This window comes from Solea senegalensis, linkage group LG13 (assembly GCF_019176455.1).
Source record: "Solea senegalensis isolate Sse05_10M linkage group LG13, IFAPA_SoseM_1, whole genome shotgun sequence".
NCBI lineage: Eukaryota > Metazoa > Chordata > Actinopteri > Pleuronectiformes > Soleidae > Solea > Solea senegalensis.
Window position 1 is genome coordinate 1,024,891 of NC_058033.1, and position 21,842 is coordinate 1,046,732.

At 42.8% G+C, this 21,842-nt stretch overlaps 2 protein-coding genes across 2 annotated transcripts; one reads left to right on the plus strand and one right to left on the minus strand.

The window, feature by feature from the left end:
• Nucleotides 1-1,182: 1,182 nt before the first annotated feature.
• Nucleotides 1,183-12,649, plus strand: zgc:163098 (uncharacterized protein LOC100037380 homolog). The gene is made up of 24 exons (XM_044041544.1): nt 1,183-1,309; nt 3,412-3,496; nt 3,656-3,767; nt 4,167-4,276; nt 4,414-4,481; nt 4,569-4,678; nt 4,769-4,833; nt 4,916-5,081; nt 5,687-5,886; nt 6,643-6,686; nt 8,251-8,355; nt 8,450-8,516; nt 8,633-8,802; nt 9,304-9,466; nt 9,550-9,629; nt 9,741-9,828; nt 9,931-10,059; nt 10,154-10,343; nt 10,562-10,642; nt 10,723-10,786; nt 10,886-11,036; nt 11,265-11,375; nt 12,007-12,179; nt 12,260-12,649. Exons 2-24 carry the CDS (start codon nt 3,419-3,421, stop codon nt 12,378-12,380), a joined length of 2,646 nt encoding a protein of 881 aa, XP_043897479.1. The 5' UTR covers nt 1,183-1,309; nt 3,412-3,418; the 3' UTR covers nt 12,381-12,649.
• A 99-nt stretch (nt 12,650-12,748) lies between these two features.
• Nucleotides 12,749-20,478, minus strand: wdr44 (WD repeat domain 44). Its single transcript, XM_044041542.1, has 20 exons — nt 19,934-20,478; nt 18,916-18,949; nt 18,321-18,404; nt 17,492-18,113; nt 17,240-17,388; nt 17,053-17,148; nt 16,838-16,974; nt 16,546-16,629; nt 16,359-16,465; nt 15,969-16,120; nt 15,537-15,675; nt 15,380-15,444; nt 15,140-15,256; nt 14,942-15,064; nt 14,666-14,857; nt 14,471-14,572; nt 14,281-14,396; nt 14,029-14,156; nt 13,818-13,952; nt 12,749-13,719 (listed from the first exon to the last, which is right to left on the minus strand). Exons 1-20 carry the CDS (start codon nt 20,008-20,010, stop codon nt 13,631-13,633), a joined length of 2,748 nt encoding a protein of 915 aa, XP_043897477.1. The 5' UTR covers nt 20,011-20,478; the 3' UTR covers nt 12,749-13,630.
• Between the last annotated feature and the right edge of the window lie 1,364 nt (nt 20,479-21,842).

Here is a 21,842-nt window from a genome sequence, read left to right on the forward strand (position 1 = left end):
GGATTAAGGAATAAAAGCATTAAAACAGGATATCAAAAAAAATGAAGGAACAAGATGATAAAAATAAACACAAGTCTGGATAGATGGGTTTTAGGAAGTGATGAGGAATGTTATGATACTGTATATTTGAACACACAAAACATGAGATTGATTTTGTTGTTAATTTGCTGTTTCTATGTCAAATACAGTGTTAATTTTTTCTTAATAAAATTGAGGAAAACAAATACTTACACACACAATGAAATTACGATTAGACAAAATGATGTCACCAGAGCTGGCCCAAGGCATAAGTGAATGAAGCGGCTGCTTGGTGTCCCGTTGTCACCAGGGGGCCCCCCAATTTGGAGTTGACCATTGCTCATTTAATGCAGATTGTAAATCATCATTCATTGCTCTCTAAGGTAAAAAACAACAACAAAACAAACAAGTTTGATGTAAATAATACAACTGTAATTTATGCATTTTATAGGGTTACATTTGTATCAATAATAGTCGATACTCCAAGGTGGTGGGAGGGCAAATTTAGCTTAAGCCCTATTCAGACAGGATTAGTTTTACATGGGGAGGTGGAGTAATGTAATTTTACCACATGACATCTGCAATTTGCATGGGATAAACTACCACAATTGGGAGGATTAAATCGGGATAATTACTCCGTCTGTCCCAGGAGCCATGGGCTCAGTTGCGGAGTCGCCACTGTGACCGGTTCCATGTGCTCCTGTGGCGGGTGACCCCCCCCCCCAGATGTTCTGTCACTCTACCCAGTCACCCGGAGCACCGACAAGGGCCCTGGAACCCGGCACCGGTTATGAACAAAAAGTCACCCCAACAGTCAACACTCCCCGTAAACAGCAGATGATGGAATATCTACGCACATATTGAATTGTTCCGGACCTTTTTACTAAAAATCATCCATTAATGATTACTGACATGATACATTCAGATAACCTCTGGTAATAATAACTTTACTCCACCTCCTCATGTAAAACTAATACTGTGCGAATAGGTCTTTTAGGCCCCACAAAGACTTGTGCCGGCCCTGGACGTCACCATTCCACATAGTCAAACCTGGCGATTAAACGTTAAAAAGGCTTTCCATTATGCACATGCACAATAAGTGCTTGTATGAATATGCACGCGTCCTCTCAAAGTGTCTCGTTCATTATGAAGCACCACAGCAACAAAGTGGGCGTTTTCTGTCTCCCTCCGCAGCTCCAGTCGGACACATCACTCCTCCATAATAGCATGTTGTGATGAAAACCAATAGTCGTCGCAACCGACATGGTGAAGCAGTAGCATGAGACACACTGTAAGTCACAGTTTTATAACCAACACGAGCAGCTGCATGCGCGTGCTGTGCTTTTTAAATCAACTTCCTGTGTGGTGATGCAGGCAGGCAGACAGTGTTATGTTAGCTTGTTGCTAAGGATGGCTGTGTTTGCTGTGAGCAGAGTTAGCAGATGTTAGCGACTGAGGTGATGAAGAGAGCGTTTATACTGTACGCGCATGCTTTGTTTTGAGATAATAACACTAACTCAACGTGGATAGTGGAGGAAGTTGGATTGAGCAGAACATAACTCATGTAAAAGGCTAACGCTAGCTTTCACTCTGTGGTGCAGTCACCAGCTAACGTTAGCAGTTTGTGTTTAGTCCAGGCCTCGATATAAACATGTCTGTAGCGTTTGTAGAGTACTTTCCTTACTCGTGTGTTTTAGCAGGTTATAGACAGTCAGTGGGGGTTTTGTTTTAAAGAAAAACTAGCTTTGTGTTGTTAAAAAATGCTCAGGGAGTTCTTCCTCTCCATTGATGCCTAGTGTTTGCTCACTGTGGGAATTGTTGGGTTTCTCTCCCTCCATGATGTTGTCTATGTACAGTGCCTTCAAATAATGTATGTATACAAATATCATTTAATTAACTTGCAGTTTTGGCAACTGCTACATGTGTATGTCTCCAGTGGCGTGCACAGAAATTTGGAGGGGCGAAAATTAAAAGGGCACCGAGTGTGCTCCCATGGGGCAGGTGCCACTAGTATGTTTAAGGCAGGCGTGTCCAGAGTGTGAACTGGGACCTCTATTGCCATGTTTCCATCATAGTTCAGTTTGGAACGGTAAAGCCCTTGTTCTAACTTGCATTTTACTTACCTTTACTTGATGGCTGTGCTGGCGAGATGCGTAGCGCACTGAAAGGTGTGCCGAAAACAAACGGTGACTTTGAACACAACAGACTGTCTCGACAAGACGCCGACCTTTGTATGAGAATAGGCTGCAGGTGTTGAAGAAACACCCGCAGGCCGGTTATTTCGGTACTATTCCTAATGGAAACGTCCATTTGCCCTGCAGACTAATCAAGTGATGCTCGACTGCCTTGCAAATAAAGACTCTCAAGATAACCGTCTATAAGCTGCTCATAGACTGTAAATAAAGGTCCACTTCTGTCCCCAGAGCAGAAGTCTTTCTCAAACTAGACCCCCCCTGCAAGATATTAAAATTTGAATAATTAGATTTTTGCACAGCAGTCACAGTAATAAAATCACAGGTGTAAATAATCAAATTAACGATGACTATGTTCTGTTTCCCTACCTCAGTGCCACCGGGTCTCGTCGCGCTGTCTGTCCTCATGAGCTGAAAAGAGTCGCCGTTAGTGCAATCAGCAACACCTGTGCTTTTCCTGCCAAAGCATGTAAAAATGGCTGCTTTGCAAAGGACCCATTGTTCAGTTAAAAAGAAATGAATGAACCATTTCTCATTACTAAATGTAAACGTATTTCGTAAAATAACAATAAATAAATAAAATATATGCCTAGGAATGTCATGGGACTTTTGAGAAATGAATAATTCACTGACCCACTACTGCAATATTAATATTAATAATAATATGCTATTAAAAGTACAGTGTGAAACAATTATTGGCATCTAATGGCGAGTCTGCAGAGTATAACAAACAGAGGAGGACTTTACTCATCACTTTCTTTCCCAAGCACCTCAGGGAACTACAGTGACCTTTGCATACCTTTGAAAGGACGCTATTGTTCTCCATTTGCTTGGTCAGCTCAAAACTTCAAAACTCAAAACACATGCTCTGGCTGGTTTGTCCATTTGGGCTTCTGTAGAACAGCGGTGCACGATGCAAGCCTCTGTAAACTCAGGTTGTTGCAAAATAAGGTTTATTCTATAGGACGTGAAAACCAAAGATTTTCATTTCAACTTTTATACTGTCCAATTCTGCGACACACTGGCCCTTTAACCCAATTAAGACAATATTCTGAATAATAAATTCACAGACACCTCTACACAGTTTCTGTATCTGCATCACCACCATATTCTAATCATTTCTTCCTTGGGCTGTTAACCAATTTTTACAAAATGAATAGTTTTTCAATGACTTTATTTTAGTATATTTTTTGTTTTGCAGTGTGAGGATGGCAGATAAAAAGGGAAAACCTGTCACTCCCATCAAAACACTCACAAAGAAAGAAAAAGAAGAGCTCAAGAAAAAGGTAAGAAGGTTGAAGATGTGATAATATTAGATATTATCTGTTTAAATAGGGTGAATGTTTTCCAAATAAAATGAACTAGTTATCACCAACCTTAACATTTTAGATTTTTGGGATCAAAATGCATGCAGCATAAAGTATACACTGCATGTGTCTTTCTAGGAGGAAGAAAAAGCAGCAGAGGTTTTTGAGGAATTTGTGGCGTCATTTGAGACCAGTGAGAAACGCAGGGTGAAAACCTTTGTCCGCGGTGGTATCGTGAATGCAACTAAAGGTGAGTGGCTAAGATTTCATGGCTTTCAACTTAGCATCACAAAAGGATGCGGCTTCATTGTCATTCTTTCGTCCCGTCAGTGATTCATGAGTTATCTTTTTTCAAGAATAACTAAAAAAGGGAACTGAAAAGAATCATCAAAAATACCAATGACTTCGCCGCAGTTCTCACTCTGGGAAGCCATAGTTGTCAGTGCATTATGACATTGATGTGAATAAGGTGCTAAGCCTTATTCCTTATCATGTCTGTGAGAAGGCAAATGGTGCTTACCTAATTCGGCAGAAGGCTGCTGTGAGATTAGACAGACAAAATGGGGCCAGTAACCGCGACTCCTCCTGTGTACAGATCTAAAATACCATGGCTGTTTATATAATTACATTTTATATAACTTTTTTTCAGAGGAGGAAGCAGCAGAAATCAAGAAAAGTAAGCTGTATCGACCCGCGACACAGCTTGTCCCTGTGTCCCAACATGTCTCACCGCTATCATCTGCTGACAGCAAAAAGTCTGTGAGTTTTGTTTTGTCACGTACACGTGGAGGCATACTTACTGTAGTCAGCCACTGTATTCACACTGATCTTAAAATGTTCACTGTTGTTTGCAACGTGTAATCATCACCACGACTGCTGTCTCGTTTGATTGACAGACGTTTAAAAGAAGGGCGGACGAAAAGAAGAAGAGCAATCTCGAACTCTTCAAAGAAGAACTCAAGCTGTGAGAGGCAAATCTTCCTGATATCATGTTACACTTAAAGTCTTTGTTTGTAAGTGTAAGTCTGTTTTATATGTGGAATAAATGCAGAATACAAGAAGAGCGTGAGGAAAGGCATAAAAGGAAGAAAAGTGACCCAGGAGGAGGAGGAGGAGGAGGAGGATATGGAGATCCGGATGTACCATTATCAGGACGATCAAGTGAGGGTCACTCTTCACTATCGATATTCGACATGTTGACATTGTTGCTATCCTCCGAATCACACTAAGCAGTTTGTTTTTTCTCTACAGCATTATATGATGACTTAACAGTGCCAACTACCACGAACCTCTACATCAGCTGCATCAGCCCAAAGGTAAAGTTGCACACTGACATCAGGGCAGCACAGTACTATACCTTTCTCACCTTGTTCATCTCTTGAATATCCTCCTTTTCAGATGAATGAGGAGATTCTCTGCAAAGAGTTTGGTAAGTATGGTCCACTAGCAAGTGTGAAGATTATGTGGCCCCGCACTGACGAGGAGCGCTGCAGGACGTCCAACAGAGCCTTTGTGGCTTTCATGACACGGAGGGATGCGGAGCGAGCCTTGGCTGCACTGGATGGTAACTAATACATTGTCCCCCCGTCAGACCTGGTGTTAACATCCATCCTGAGTCCCGGACTAAATTTTTCCCAAACCTGTTCTGAATGTGTCCTCATATCTGATCACAAAAAACTACTTTAGAGGCACTTTTAGAACACAATCTGTCCTCGTTACGAATCAGTGACCACCTCCACAGCTGACTTCCTTTGACTCTTTACTGGTACGTTGATTTATTTGTATCCACTACCACAATATAACATTGATCATTACACAATTTCCCGTTTTTTTTTAAATGGTTAAAATCTTATTTCATGTCACAGCAGCACGTCTAGAGCTTCTTATCCTCTTTATTCTCTCTCTCCTTCTCGTCCTGTCAGTCAGACTCAACAGAACGTGAGAATGAGGTGCGCCAGATCCGGTCACATGTGGTCACAGGACACGTGCGTACAGTCATACTTAAGGCTGTCCACATGGGATCGGATCTCTTGGGATGATGTTAATACCAGATCTGATTGGGGCGTTTATAATAAGACTGATTTACCTAATAACCACCTCCCATTGCTTTCATCATGCAAAGTAATTACATTCCACTCTCTAAGACTGATTGTGGGTTTCATATTGTAGGTAAAGTGGTTATGGGGTTTGAAATGAAGCTGGGATGGGGAAAACCAGCTCGCATCCCACCTCAGCCTCTCTACACACCAGTTGGGGTGAGAGCCACACCTCCACCCCCTTCAGGTCTGCCTTTCAACGCTCAGCCCAGGGGTCGCTTTCGCAATGACTTCACCAAGCCACTGGGCGTTTCCAAAGTGGAGCTTGACAAGGTAAGCCTGTCTCATGTTCTGTCTGCATTAATGTGGGGTTTCATCGTCAGTTCTGTGATTAATGATAAGTGTTGAAATTGAAAGTTAAGGATGAGGCCTCGAAAAAGACAACTCAAAATGTCTCGCATGTTCAAATGCAGTCAGTTCATACTTGAGCAGGATAAGTATATGTAATGTGGCATGAACATTTTGATTATGTTATACTCTCTGTTTGATCTGTTAACAGAAATAAGTAGCAATTAACATTGTTTGTATGCTGCGTCTCATCTAAAAACTGGCTCTGTCAAGCAATACTATCAGACCTGACTGAGGGTGCGTTTGTGTGTATACACCAGCAGCGCAGGGGCGACATGTTTATCCTTTCAAACTGCTGAAGAGCAGTAGAATTCACTTGTGAACTGTCTCACTTGAGTAGCGCAGTACTGATGTTCCCTTCATCTGTCCTGACATAAAATGAAAAGCTTGTAAAAGTAACGCACTGTGTAGATGTGCGCCATCACGTTGTAAAACCGTATGGTAAAAGGTTGATTCTGTATTAATGTTTATGCTTCATAGAAAAATACTAATTCTTGCTAGATAGTTTTAGATGGTTCCATATTTGAGAAACATCAGCTGCAGTTGTTGAGCTGTGTCGCCCTCCCCCATGTCACTGACTGTGAATGCTATGGTTGTTTTCTATGCTGTATGTATCCTGCAGTGTTTCATCTGTACACGTGGTCACTTGTTAATATTTTTACTATTTGATTTGAAAAACAGACTCTGTCCGAAGCCGTAGTCAAAGTGGTTATCCCGTCTGAAAGGTACTCACACTTTTCTTACTACGATCGACTGTGTGTAACACAAACTTGAGCTGTTTCTGTCTTTAACATGGTTGCCAAGCATGTACATCTCAAATTCAAGTGGACAATATGACATCTGCAGCCCGAGGGGTTCTTTATTATAGATGTCATTTTTCCTGTTTTATTTATATACAGTATTGTTGATTTTGCCCTCTAGTTTGTTCCACTGCTGCTGGTGAGTCTGACTGTTTCCGACATCATATCAAGGGAGTGTAGTGTGATTGTGAAGTGAATTGCAGCAGACGTTGTAAACAACTGTCAGAGCCATTGATTTACACCAATATCTTTGAGCCCCCAGGTTTCCTGTGGGTTGGCTGAGACACTGCAGACCAATACAGCTAGAAGGCAAATAGATTTTTATATTAAACCAAGTCAGAATATGTCAGAAGTAGATAAGAAAGTGATGTTTCAGGTTCCACTTCATATGACTGTGTTTCACCAGCACAGATCAGAAATATCGCAACACTCCGTTAAAATAGAGACTATGGATACTGTTTTTCTGAAACCTCAGTACATACGAAGTAGATGATTGATTATTAATCGATTTTTATTCGATTACTAAATTAATCGACGACTATTTTGATAATTGATTAATTGGTTAGAAGCTTTTTTCCATGATTTCCGATTGTTTAAGCTTCTTAAATGTGAGTATTTTCTTCATTTCTTTGCTCTGGATAACAAATAAATCATTAAATGGTTAATCCTTTGGCTTTGTGGACAAAACAAGACATTTGAGAACATCATCATTCCCAGGTTTGACCAAAACCGATCAACATTTTTAAGGTTTTCTGACATTTTCTGGACCAAACGATTCCTCGATTAATCAAGAAAATAATCGACAGACGAATCAATTATGAAAATAATCGTTAGTTGCAGCTCTAGATATTCTACAGCGCGTAAACGATATGGTGACTTATCACATCATGTTCCAGTTTATATCTCGAGAACACATTTCAAGTTTGGTGGCTGTACAACCAGGGAAAAATATCACATTTGTGATGTATGTGCTGTACATTTTAATGGACCATTACATTGTCTATATTTTAATTCAGTACTTCTACATTTTTTTACATTATATATGGTAATGTCTGAACTTGCAATTTAGAGATTACATTTGTTTTTTCAGCCCTTAAGTACAGCTGAAGTAGAGGCATTATTATTAATTATTCGTCAATAAAGAAGAAAATGGGCAAACTTAAGCTATGGCCTGGGCTGTAAGTAAGTGTAAGAGGTTGTGGTTGTTATATTTGACCCCTTTCATGGACACAGTGACTCAGGTAAATCAAAATATGCTGACACAACGTAGACGACACTGCTATACAGGTTTCTTTTTTACATGGACTGTCACCTCATTATGTGCAACAGATTTAAAAGAAAAATGAAAGGAAAAAAAGAATGATGTGACATTGAATAACATGGTAAGGGTCAGTTGGTGAGCCAGTATTTCACACTTGACTGTAAAGATAGTGCTCTGTCTGACAGAGAGACACAGAACCTGCTCTGATACAATCCTCTGTCCCCGCAGGAATCTATTATTCCTCATTCACAGGATGATAGAGTTTGTGGTGCGTGAAGGGCCTGTATTTGAAGCCATCATAATGAACAAGGAGAAAAACAACCCAGAGTACAGGTAAGCGCCGCTGTGTCTGGTGACCTTGTCGAGCTTGTCAAGATATTTAATGTTACGATTATTGTTATTTTCGTCTTATTCTTTGTGGTCTCAGGTTCCTTTTTGACAACAAAAGCCAAGATCATGTGTACTATCGCTGGAAACTGTTCTCAATCCTCCAGGTGCGTCTTCACAGCAAAACCTGCTTTATTAAAAATACGCCAGCGATAGGAGATAATAGATAGAGATATGTCTCCTGTGTAAGTAATCAGCTCTCTGCTCGTCATCCCTTCCACAGGGAGAGTCCCCGAACGAGTGGACAACCACAGATTTCCGTCTGTTTCGAGGAGGCTCTTTATGGAGACCTCCTGTCCTCCACAACTACTCGCAGAGAAGTGAAGAGAAGGCAGAGGTGGAGGAGGACGCTCCCCCCGAGGAGGAGGTGAAGAAAGGGCAGCTCAGAAACGAGTAAGTGTGTCTTGCAGCATTAGCATTTGTTATGAGACAGTTAATGGACTCATATATTATGATATAGACAGTTTACAGTGGTTTACTGCTCTGTGTGGAGGCTCCACAGCCATGGTCGCTGCTGACAAGCACTAATGAAGTGCTAATGGCTACATTGGCTCATTTAAAGTGTGATTTTCCTCCCAATAATAAATCATAAAAAACAACTGCCCTAAGACTTCATGAAATCACACAACGCACAGTGGTGCATTCAATGAACCCTGTAAACGTCATTACCTCCGAAAGCGCACACGTCCAGTCCACGACACTGACACTTGCTGCTGCTGCCACCTGGTGGTAATACATTTAATGCATTCATTGGTGCTACTATTCTAATGATTTTTGTAACTTCAGACTTCCTTGGAATATCATGATATTGACTAACATTTCGAGTGGTTGTAGGGTTTTCCGTGCTTGAGACTATTTATTTAGGCCCGTTGTTCGTCTGTGCAAACCATTCAGACAAAGGCAGAGACTGGAGACGACGCTTCAAGAGCTCACCCCAAGCAGAGAAGACGTTGCCAGTGCCATGTTGTTCTGTCTGGAGCGAGCAGATGCAGCAGAGGAAGTCGTGGGACACATCACTGAGTCCTTTTCCCTGCTCCAGACGCCACTTCAAAAGAAGGCATGTGACATCCTCTTTGCTTTTCAGATAAATAAACTCACGCAGAATGTGTTTGTAAAGTATTCTTGTCCACGTTCACACAGATTGCCAGGTTGTATCTGGTGTCGGACGTCTTGCACAACTCGTGTGCCAAAGTACCTGGTGCATCATATTATCGTAAATAGTGAGAGACCTCACACAATCACTCGTCAAACACACTTGTTATGTTTTGTGTCGTCTCCGTCTGATCGTCTCACAATTCTTTCGTCTCTGCCTCTTTTCTTTTTCTCCCCAGTTTTGAAACAAATCTAGCCCAGATATTTGGAGACCTCAATGCAGCACATAGAAACATACAGGGCAGGCTGCAGGCCGAGCAGTTCAAGGTCATTCTGTCTGTCACGTCTGTCGCACAAGAACATCAAAAAAATGCAGAGGAAGAAAAAAAACAATCCTGATGTTTTTATGTCTGCTTGTCAACTCCACAGCAAAAGGTCATGGGTTGTTTTAGAGCATGGGAAGACTGGGCCATTTACCCTGAGCCTTATCTAATCCACCTTCAGAACATATTTCTGGGCTTTGCCAAAGCAGTGGAGGAGCCCACAGAGACCGCAGAGGTGAGCACTCATTAAGTACAAGAAGAAACCAGTTCATTTTGTTTTACCTGAACCTCACATATGGACAAATATATGCACTCGCTGGTGTCTGTAGGAGGAATCCTGTGATCTTGATGGTGCACCAATGGACAACACGCCTTTAGATGGTTTGCCCCTGGACAGAGCTGCGGTGGAAGACCTGGACGGCTGCCCACTGGGCTGGGACCCCCTGGATGGAGTCCCTGTCGACGACTTGGACGGCGTTCCTTTACCTGTGGCCAACGATGACATCGATGGAATGCCCCGTGAGTAACGCGCTTCGGTTTCCTGTTCCTGTGCACGAACTACAGACTGGAAAAAAAAAAAGGGTCATTATTATCATCATATAATAAGAAACCAAGGCTTCTCCCTCACTAATTACGACACACTAGTTGATAGATAGAATCAAAGATTATGAAATTTAGCAGACATTTTAGACGTCTCAAGTCTGTCCTTGTCCTCAACGGTCTCTTTTTAACCCCAGTGGACGACAGCAATGCTCCTCTCTCCAGAGTGCCGTTGTCTAAATGGGAGAAGACAAGTGGCACCGGGACATTTCCTCGAGGTAAACTGGGTCGAGAATTGCTCAGTGCCATGTCGCTCCGCCGCGGGTCTTCCCGCTCATCTTTGTTCTTTGTCTCGCAGCCAAGGCTGAGTCGAAGTGGGACACTGTGGTGGGACACGACGGCGAAGATGAAGTAAATGTGAGGTGAGCTGCTGTAGTTGGTATGAACGCGTCGTCTATGAGGAGGCACAGTCTATGTGAACACCAATGTTCCCTCTCCCTCTCTCTCTCTCGCGGTGACAGTGTCAACTCGCAGCACGCCGACGAGGACTCTGGGAGCGACGGCACCGATGACTCGTGCGAATCATCCAAATATGACGGCGTCGATTTCCAGAGCTCACTGCGCCGCTTTCAGATGTCTGAGAGCAAGAGGAAGCGGATGAGAGAGCTGGAGGCAAGTGCACACTTGTGTGACAGTGTTTTAGAAGCTGTGGTTGCCGTGCCATCATATTTAAGCAAAAATACAGTGTTCAATTGGAGAAGGACGATGTTTTTGTTTGTTTTTCAAGGTTTAAGCGTCAGGTGCGTGACCAAATTCTAATTCCCTCACTCCCATTTCCCTTAAACACCACAGTTCCTTGCTATGTCAGCATTTTCAGCCATTTTGTGCCATCTGACACAGGTAAAGGTCATGAAGGTCCAGGATGAGTTGGAATCTGGGAAAAGGCCAAGGAAGTCTGGAATGAGCATTCAGCAACAAGTGGAACACTACAGGAACAAACTGCTGAAGAAGGTGAGCCCCATCACTGCGTCCACTCACACAGCTGCAGAGTCATCGTCTTTATTTTAAACTTTAACTTAACAAAAAGGGGTAAAATTAGGAATGTGCTCGTCATTAGAAGTTTATAATATCAGTCGGCCTCATAAAGAACAGTATTAGTGACATTAAACAGGTAACAGGTGTGCATCCTTATGTGCACCATCTACATGGAACTATAGTGTAACTACACTTTTGTGTGTTGTGATTGTATTTTATATAAAACATCCACCAAACAAATGCTTATTTTTACTGGAGTGCAGCTTTTAAATATTAAAATGACTCCGCTTTAGGCACCACCAAGTGTTCTTTAGCCAACTTTGCCATTTGTTTGTTTGTTTTGACCATTCATTTAGGGCGAAACACCCCATTTCTCAAACTAGGGCTGTACAAATAATCACAAATAATCACAATGTGGCCAAGTGCAATATCCAAATTGATAGGCAAGGCAACGGAAGGTAAGATTTGTGTCGACAAACAGCATTGTTGTGAAATTTCTTATTCACTATCCCCAGAATCTTTTCTCAATTTGTTAAAAATGTCATGAAAAGAGTTGAGCTGCATCTGTGGTCTGGTATTTACACTGGCTGGTATGTTTCATCTGTAGGAGTTTGAAGACGAAGAAAAGAATGAGAAGTCAACATCCAAGTCCTCGGACGGGTCAAAGGAGGACAGACGGGACAAAGAGAGGAGCAAAAGAAGTGACGATGGCGACAGAAAACGAGGACGCAGCAGAGATTCTGATAAGACTCGAAAATCAACAAGCATCTCTCCTCTAAAGTGCGTGCCAAGATAGTTTTTTTCTATCATGCTCCAACGTATTCTTGTTCTTGAAGTTGCTGTTTCTACTAATTTAACAGGACAAGGTCACCCAAATGGTCCAAACGGTCCCGATCACCGTCTCCAGTCCGGAAGGCAGCTAAGTCCAGGTCACGGTCGCCACACCGCTCCCACAAGAAAACAAAGAAGAGCAAACACTGACTCTCGCCTCGAGATCTCCTCTTCCATTCTAGCTCGCCTGTGTTCATGGGTCGGACAGTGCACGCCTCTGTGAACTGACCCACATGTCTGTTCTCCCGGTCCCTAGTTTCATTTCCCACAAACAAAAGCTTCAGCACTCTTTTGTATGATGAAGATTGAGCACTGTAACTAGTTAAATATATTTTTTGTTTTAACGTTTGTTTTTAAAATGACAACGTAAAATGTTGCTGCGAAGATCTGACACTAAAATAAATCCTAGTTGATGATCAGTGTGTGTGTGTGTGTGTGTGTGAGACATGACCAGGTATCAGAATATTCCTGTTTCTCTAATGAAATGTTCAATTTCAAGGGGAAACAAAAGGTTAAGAAACATTTTAAAGTGGATTTTTATTGAGGAAATGAATTGAGCATCATTTGGTTGTTTACAAAAGCAGTAAGTGTGCAATGTTATATCGTCAATTTACAATACTATTGAATGAAATGTGCTTTCATTGGTCAAAGAAATGTATCAAAAGTACTTAAGAGCCAGTACTCTGAAAATTGAAGATACCCAGCCCTAATGATTTGTGAGCGTGTACAGTGTTCCTGTACCATAAACTCTATTCACTGTCATCCATTGAAATGTGTTGTATATTTAAAATGAAAGCCTGGAAAAAAAATGAATTTAGAAAAGCAATTTAGATTTTGTAGGCACAAATAGCTTGGAAATCTTTTTTTTTTTTTTTTTTAACCACTTTGCACTCAAGACAAACGGTGTTAACACAGGACACACTGAAATTTGTGACCGACAGGACAGTGTCTCGCACCTCTGAGGAGTAAACTTGAGTTTTTTTTCGGAAACGAGTAAGGTGCTCGAAGCGATCACAAATAGTCGAAGCGTTGTACTCCGTCTTGACTGTGTCTTTACATCAGAACATCTGATCAGACCACACAAAAGGTTTGGCAATTCACCCGCTTCTTTTTTCCTAACGCCAAACCGTTCACAGTTGCTTGGTATTAAAAATAAAAAATAGAAATGTGACCGCAAACCACGGCATGGTCTGCTTTGTCGCGTCCGTTTCTTCCGTCCATCACACCCACGTTCTGATTTCCTGTTGTCCTGAAAAAGGTTCCGACTGCTCTCCGTCTCAGAGCGATAACCGTTAGCTGGGAGACGACGAAAGACTCCTGGAGAGTTGCTCTGGGTCCGTGGGACCGATGTCCACCAGGAACGAGAAGAGCCGACGAAGAGCCGACGACCTCGGAAGTGCTCAGTACTTTTTAACGTTGACGAAAACCTTGATGGCTCCAGTGAAATCCGCGGATAGAAGAACCTCCGTGTGGTCCGTCTTCAGGGCTCCTGTGGAAACAAACAGTTGAGTTTTACAGCAGTGAGTGAAAAGGCTTGATGTCGCGTCATCTGTGAATGAATGAATGAATGAATCCAGGGGATTGTACCTGAGGGTATTGTTTCAGAGTCCGTCGAGTCCAGGCTCTTACACTCCGCTTCTGGTTTCTCTCCCATACTTTCCTCCGGGACAATGAGGCCCGGGTGGGGGGCGAAAATGGCTGAGGTGACCACCGCGTTGTGTGCTGAAAGACGAGTAAAGCTTTAATGACAGATTCAGCTTTATTTCGCATAATATATAATATCAAGGTTTTATGTCACCTTTAATTCCCTCCCAGAAGTCGTTGCGGTCTCGTCGTACAGATGTGAACTTGCTCAGGTCATGGTAAGTGCTCCAGATGTACACATACCTATCTTCTGACCCACTGACTATGAAGGAGTAGTCATGGCTGGAGGAGGACAGACCCACAACAAAACCCACAGTTTATTATTATTAACAGGAATATTATTATTAATAATAATAATAATAATAAAAATAATAATAATAATAGGGAAAGATTAACGCGTTCTCACCTGAAGCTCGCTTTAATCTGGCTGCTGCTGTTGACATAGCCCTTGTACTTCATGGACAGAGACAAGTCCCTCAGGTCGTAGAGGCGGATGCGGGAATCGTTGGACGTCACCAGAATCTGTTTCAACGACCCTCATTTCAGTCACATTCATGAGACGCGTGGAAGTCTGCGTCGCGGAAATCACACGTTACCTTATTTTCCCCGGGCAGCGGTTCAATCCCGGTGATTTTGCGTCCAACTTTGTTCCGGCCTCGCGTGGACCTCACGTGAATTTGCGTGTGGTACTTCAGGCGCTGAGGGACACACAAAAAAAAAAAAATGCAATGACGCGAACTAACAAAAAAAGGAAAACCTCATTAAAGCAAAGAGCAGCTTGACCCAGTTACCTCTGTGTCGTAGAAGATGCATCGGCCATCGTACGTGCCGATCACGGCGTATTTCCCGTTCTGGCAGAAGTTGGCAGCAGTAATGAGACGCGTTTGGCCGTCCACCTCATTCCAAAGCGCCACCTTCTTGTCTGGAATGTTCCAGAGTCGTAACTTTCCGTCAAGAGAGCCGCTTAAAAAGTACCTGTCGTCCTGAGGAACACGGAAGGAGTGCTACTATAAATACAGACCGGGGAACTTTGATGAAGAGAAGTAACACAAGGCGAGTCAACTTACTCTGGGATGAAAAGCGATGGCCGTGACAAAATCAATGTGCTGAAAACAGCAGAGACACTCTCTCCTGGATATGTGCCATAATCGGACCGTTTTATCCATCGAAGAGGAGAGCAGGAAGAAGTTCTAGAAAGAGAGAAGAACGGGTCTAAATGTGTGAAGGGCACGAACCCAATTTGTAAAGGTAATAAAAATAAATACCTTTGACCAGGACAAGTCCAAAAGATCAGCTGTGTGACCCTTGTACTTGCAGAAAGGGACTTGACGGAACGGTGCACTCCGGTCTTCTGTGTCTGGGTCCTCTGGAACACAACTTGCCTAAGATAAAAACATTTAAAAACGATTAGGGAGAACTTGAACCTCAAAGCTATAAACTATGACGCACTTGATGTATATTAAAAAAAACGCCGTCGTATGAAACATGTCATCATTTGCACTCACCCCGGGATCAGTGTCAGATTTAGAGGAGCATAAACTTTCCTGAGAGGGAGAAGGTGAAACTCGACCTGGAGAAGCCCAAACAAGACATTTACTGCAGCTACAGCCGGGAATCGAAACAACAACAATCAATCATCACCCATGACAACGATGATGATACCTTCAGTGTTGTACTTTAATCTCATGTTATTGAAGTAGTCAAAGGCAGTCTTCAAGACCCAGATGCGCACCACATTGTCTTGGCCGGCAGTTGCCAGCAGCCTCCCGCAGTGAGAGAACTTCATTGTCCACACAGCTCCCTGAGGACGAGACATAAGATGCTCGAAAAACAAACACGGGCTCACACCTGGAATTAACATCTGCCCCGAGAGACGCGATCTCAGGTGGAATTAACGCAAATTCAAAAGTGCAAGTAGTACACCTCGACACTTTAGAAATACTCTACTATATGTGGTCTCTAATCTGACTTGAGGGCAGATTACGTTCATGCAGCTCAGCCCAAACTCCCTCAGAGTGTGGTTTTTTCCCATCACATCTGAGGACATTCCTACTTAGTGCAGTATTCGAACAGCGATATCCGAGATCCACTTACCATGTGCTCCCCGCTCAGGTCCTGCACAACTTTAATCTGGTCGAAGTCGAAAGGGCCCTTGAAGCTGTGCGCGGCCTTGAATTTGGCCGGCCTGGTGTAAGGCATTCCCTCGTCATCGCTCGACGACGGGTCGTCCTGGTCTGTGTGAAACACTGAGCCCAGCAACAACAGAATACTAAATTATGAAAGGCTTTCACATGCACGGGAGCATTAATATTTCAGAAGCATGTGCGGGCAAGTTGGCAGATCCTTTCAAATACATGTAGCAGCTCAGTCTGCTCCGTGCTACAATTATGCAGCGCTTGATCAAGACGCGGTTGCCATAATTTGCCCACATCCATTTGCATCCAAAGCTCTTTCCCTGGCTGCATTTATTTGTTTATATATTACCTTCATCACGCACACTTTTTACTTTGTTGACCGCCTTCTCTCCATATTCCTCAGCAAGATGCTTGGCTTTCTTCACAGATTTCCCGAGGAATTTCTTTAACTGAGTCCTAGGATATATAACATTAGATACTGTGGTTAGACGTGTGTGTGTGTGTGTGTGGGGAGTCACAAACAAACTAATCCTCACGTTTTCTGTTTCAGTTTCCCTCCGTCGGTGTCCGACAGCGGAGCCTGAGACTTGTCATCGTCATCCGACTGTGCTGCGTCATTCCTGAGGGAAAAAAGTGTAACTCATCATCAGCTTCTTCCTTCTTTTTTTTTTTTTCACCATACATTGACGGTTAAAATAAATGAACCTTGAGTGTGTTAATAATACTGGACTGCTTGTTATTTTTGGATAGGAAATGTGAACCCATCACTGTCAGAGGGGACAGAAAACAGTTTCCAGTGTCTCCCTGGAATGATTTATTTCTGCTTACGTAATGTACTCCTTGGTCCTCCTCATGATGTGCAAAGTGAGCGGGTTAATTCCGGCTGGAAGTTTCTCTTCGGCCTGTATTAGAGGGATCTCTTCACCGGTGTCCAGGTTCTTGATCATCACACTCGCCAGGATTTCCTATTTTACAATCGCAAACACTCAAAGTCAATTTGGTTCACTGAAAGGTTGGAGGATGAAACAAAGAAGAACCCTTACTTCATCTGTCAGTTCTCTACCAGAGTTGGAGCGAGGACGCTGAGGGCCTGGAGTTTGTCCTCCGCTCTGAGACGATGCCGGTTCATCCTCATTTTCCTTAAAAAAAACAAAACAAACAGCGGTCCAACAGATCAACAGATGAGGAGAGTTCCACTTGTGAGAGTTCCACTCTAGAGGCCTCACTAACCTGTGCCGTTACCACCTTGTCACCACTGGTGGCACTGGCCAGGTCCAAGGAATGCTGCAGCTCTTTGGTTAAACTCCTGACTGTGCTGCTGGGTGACACCAGGCCAGAAGGCTCCAGAGCATCTCCACTGAGTGGACTGACTGCAGACACTGAGCATTCAGCCCAAACACAATACAACACCTCATTTAATAAGAAACTGGTGATTAAGCGCACGCAACTTTGAATAGTACAAATGAGGTTTTTCGTGTCTACCTTCCAGTCCACTGGGCCGCAGACACTCCTGAGACTTCTTGGAAGGTAGACCCTGCCATGATGGGGGAGGCGGTCTCGGTGGAGGACCTCCACTTGGAGGGGGCGGGCGGGAGGGAGCAGGCTTCTTGGTGCTGGCTACAATGTCTGGCTCTACAGTGAATTGACGTGGGGGTTTGGTCGGTCCCGAGGAGTCTGAGGGGTCAGCGGGCGCGTCTGAGAATGGAACCTGATCTAAGATGTCTGCAGGTCTCTGCTCCTGCTCCCCCTCTGCAACCACAACAGCCACATACGACTGACCGGGCCCAATAGTGCTGGTGATGTCTGGGGGCTGAACATGTTCTTGGGACAAAGCTGACGGCCCCGGGAAACCTGTGGGTTCAGGGGCCGGTATAGAGCCTGCTCCGTTTGCCGATGCACTTTCCTGCCGTTCCTCTTGTCTGTCAACAAGCTGCGGTTCCACTGCCGGCGCTGCGACCTCCACGGAAACGTCCTGAGCATTTATCTCTTCCTTGGGCTCCGATTCTGCATTTCCATCAACGTGTAGCTGATCGAACAGTTGAGCCACTTCACCGACCTCCTCAGTGCTTCCCTTTTGACTCTCTTCAATGATGCTGTCAATGATCTGTGAGGGAGAATACAGACACTATGATGCATGATCCAACGCCACAAAGGAAATGTGTTAAATAAACTAAAAGAACAAGTATGATGCCCACATAAATCCTGGGCAGTGGTGGAGTATTTCTCATAGAAAATAAAATAAAAGATGAGAATTTGACTCCAAATGTTTGAGTCAACTACTCATGGGGAACAATTGGGAAAAACAAATTACCTGGAGGGAATCATCTGGCTGAGTCTCAGCTGTGGCGACTCCACAGCTAACATCTTGTGCAATATTATCCGATCTCTGCGGCAGCTGTTCAAGAAAACAATGAAAAATTGTTACCAACAGCGCACACACACACACACACACACACAACCGTGAGGCGGGGCTAATGCTACTCGGTGTGTATTAGAGGACATTTAATTGGATTCTATCACACACAAATGTCATTTAAATTCCAACTGTAACTGTCTGTTGGAAGGGCAGACGGAGCAAGAAGACCGGATGAGTCATTTCCATTTCATTTCCATTTTTCCTAGTTGTCACGAAGGTTATACCAGTGAAGGAAGCAGGCAACGTGGCAAAATGGTTGAATATTACTAGTCTGTAACTCATGACTTTACAGACTGTGTTAATATTTTCACGCAGTTAACCGATATCTTAAGATCAAGTCACGAAAGGTCACTGCAGTCACCTCTAGATAGGACACTTAACGTTAGAGCAGTGTATTTTATTAGTGGAGATTATTCAAATAGGAAAGTACCAAACAAACACCAGAATCAGAATCTGCACTTCAACAATAGCTGGGTTTAAATAAACATACCTTGGGTGAAGGAATGACAAACTTTGCAGGAGACCTAGAAAACACAACAAGATAAGGTTCAAAAATGCAAACAGAGGCAATATCAAAAGACTATGAGAGTTATTCTATACTCTTTTCACTCAATTATGACAATCCCTAAATGCGGTTATGACGTTTACTGACAGTCCGGAAGAGGATGGTTTATGATTCAGTCATATTCTGAATGATTAACAACCACTTACATTCAAAAGGGTGGTTCATGTGTGGAGGTTCAAATCTATTATAAACTGGTTATAAGCCCTTCATTAGTTTGTAATGTTTTTTAATGAAATCTTCTGATGATGTGAAATGATTAGATTTAATCTTGGTGGAATTCTTCTACTTTACAATATATTAAATCACCTCTTCAGCCAAAGGGGTTACATGTTTGCAGAACTCATAAAGAGGAGCTGGTTCGAGCCCGGATTGAGGATTCTTTTAAAACAACTGTTGACCTGGCTTGTGAAATAGGGGAGTGTCTCGATCCCGTGGGAAAGTGAGCGGCCTTTGCAAAGGTTTGCGCTCTACTGGATTAAACTATTCCGTCATCGTTGTAGCCCCGAGCAAAAAAAATAAGCTCCCACATTAACTTACAGTAAAAATAACAGTATGGAGACAGTTCCAAAGAACCTGTTCCCACAAACAAACATCGCCCTACACTCCCAACATGTCGGGAATAACATCATGTGATTCGGACTCTGGGAGCTGTCAAACCACTGATGACAGCGGTGACACAGTAATATACAACACTATTCAGTTGATTAATATAATGACTACATCGCTGCATGTGGCATTTTCTTGTTGTTGTTGTTGTTGTTGTTGTTGAAATAGCCGGTTTAACGTTCCACATAGTGGTGAGCAAGCTGCATATTTAAATGTTATCCACTTAGCTGCCAGAGAGCTAAGTTGGCCGAGCACCTGTAACTCACTGCAGATGCAGTCAAGACAAGAAGAAGTGAGTGGTGTGAAGGTGTAGCATGATCGAGGTGCGTTTCCTTACACTTTTGGAGATGGGGTGAAATTAACGTCCTCGGCAGCATCATAGAATTCCTCGGTGTCACTTGTGTCTGACGCCATGCTAACGTGAGATTAGCTCGCTAGCTCGTCTAGAGTTGAAGTCGCCAGTTGGCTATGTGGACGCCTCACCTGCGCGCGGATCACGCATTGAATACATGTGCTTGTCTGAACGATAAAATCGTATTGATTTCAAGTTTTGTTTTTGTTTTTTTTTTGAAAACAAAAACGTGGCCCCGGCGTCGTCAAACAACCACTTTCCTGTCTAACGTCACGTCATAACATAAGAGGATGCTAGGCTAACACATTTAGTCTGATCGTAGGGCAAAACCTACGAGCTTTTTGATTCGCGGAAAAATATCGTCCGTACAAAATGACACAAAAAGCGCGTTTGCACGACACTATGCACCCGATGAGCTGTCAAGCCAATGGAGCCAATGGAGCCAATGGAGAGCGACATAAACAAACCATTGATACCAAAATACATCTCAGCCTCAGCGAACGACTGTGAGTCAAAGGGAGGGGCGCAGACGCCCTTCTTCTTCTGCTGTACTGTAAAGGCAGCTGCGGGTGATGACGTGGCAAGAGCGCCTTCAACTGGTGTAATCAAACAACTGCAATGAAGTCATGAAGAGGAACGAAGTCACAGATACTTTATTTATCCCCTTAGGGCAGAGGTGTCAAAAAGGGCAAGATGGAGGCAGATTATCTGCTGTGGTGACCCCTGAAGGGAGAAGAAGGAAGATGATCACAGGAATCACATCGAGGATGGTTTGGAATCAGAATGAGAATCGGTACATTTACACAAACAGGGACTTTGACTTGGTGTTTTGGTGCATTTAAATAAACTCAATTAAAAACATAAGATATATATAAAAAAAAGGTATGCCATAAACCAAACACAAACTATTTGCATAAGGTGCAGTGGGTTAAACAGACAAAAGTCACCCAGAGAGTAAATCTGCCAACAGTGAGAGAGATGTATGACTAGTAATAAATAAGCCAACCTCTTCAGGCATTTTTCAGGTGCATTAAAGAAAAGTAGGTCACCAACAAAGGTAAACATGTTGCTCAAGTGTTTCCTTGTCTTGACATATTTATTTCCATATATTGGCCTGCAATCCACAATATATTAATCAAGGTTATAACGATGCCTTAATTACATGCAGGGTGGGTACAGTGTCTTATGTGGATGTGACTGTCACATTATTACCTTCTATAAAAGACAGGAGGCAGAGCTGAAGGTGCTGATATTTTTCTTGTTTTTCAACCAAAAATCACAGTTAGAAACAAAGGAATTAGCAAAGCACAATCAAATTGTTCTATTTTGACTGTCAATCAAAAAATATATGTATATGCAAACAGTTAATATCTTTAACTTCACATCCTTGCATTACACAGTGAATGTCAGACTAAAGTAAATAAAGCTCATCACAATAGCTGTTTCAAACAATAATGCACCACAATATTTTTCAAAGGCTGAAAAACATCAGTGAACCATGAAATGCAAAAACGCTATACATGTTACATATTACTACATAACATGAACAGACTTCTCTTTCATATCTTCATATGTGGACTAATGCTAAAGATGCTGTGCAGAGCACCACACATGAGTAATGGGCTATAAATTACATCAAAAACACATTTCTTGTTACTTCTAATCTTACTGTACATTCAGAAAATCAACTGCACTAGAAAATGTAATTGCATTTTACTGTTTTCAGTGGGAGGCTTTTTTTTTAAGTGCAAGTGGTAAAACATGCACATAAATTAGCAGCTGTATATTGCGTGCATACGTGATCCATAACTGTAGAGCAACATTGTTGAGTCTGTTTATTATTCAGTCAAAGCTTTGTTCCAGATCATTGCATCAGTTGATTAATAATGAGCTT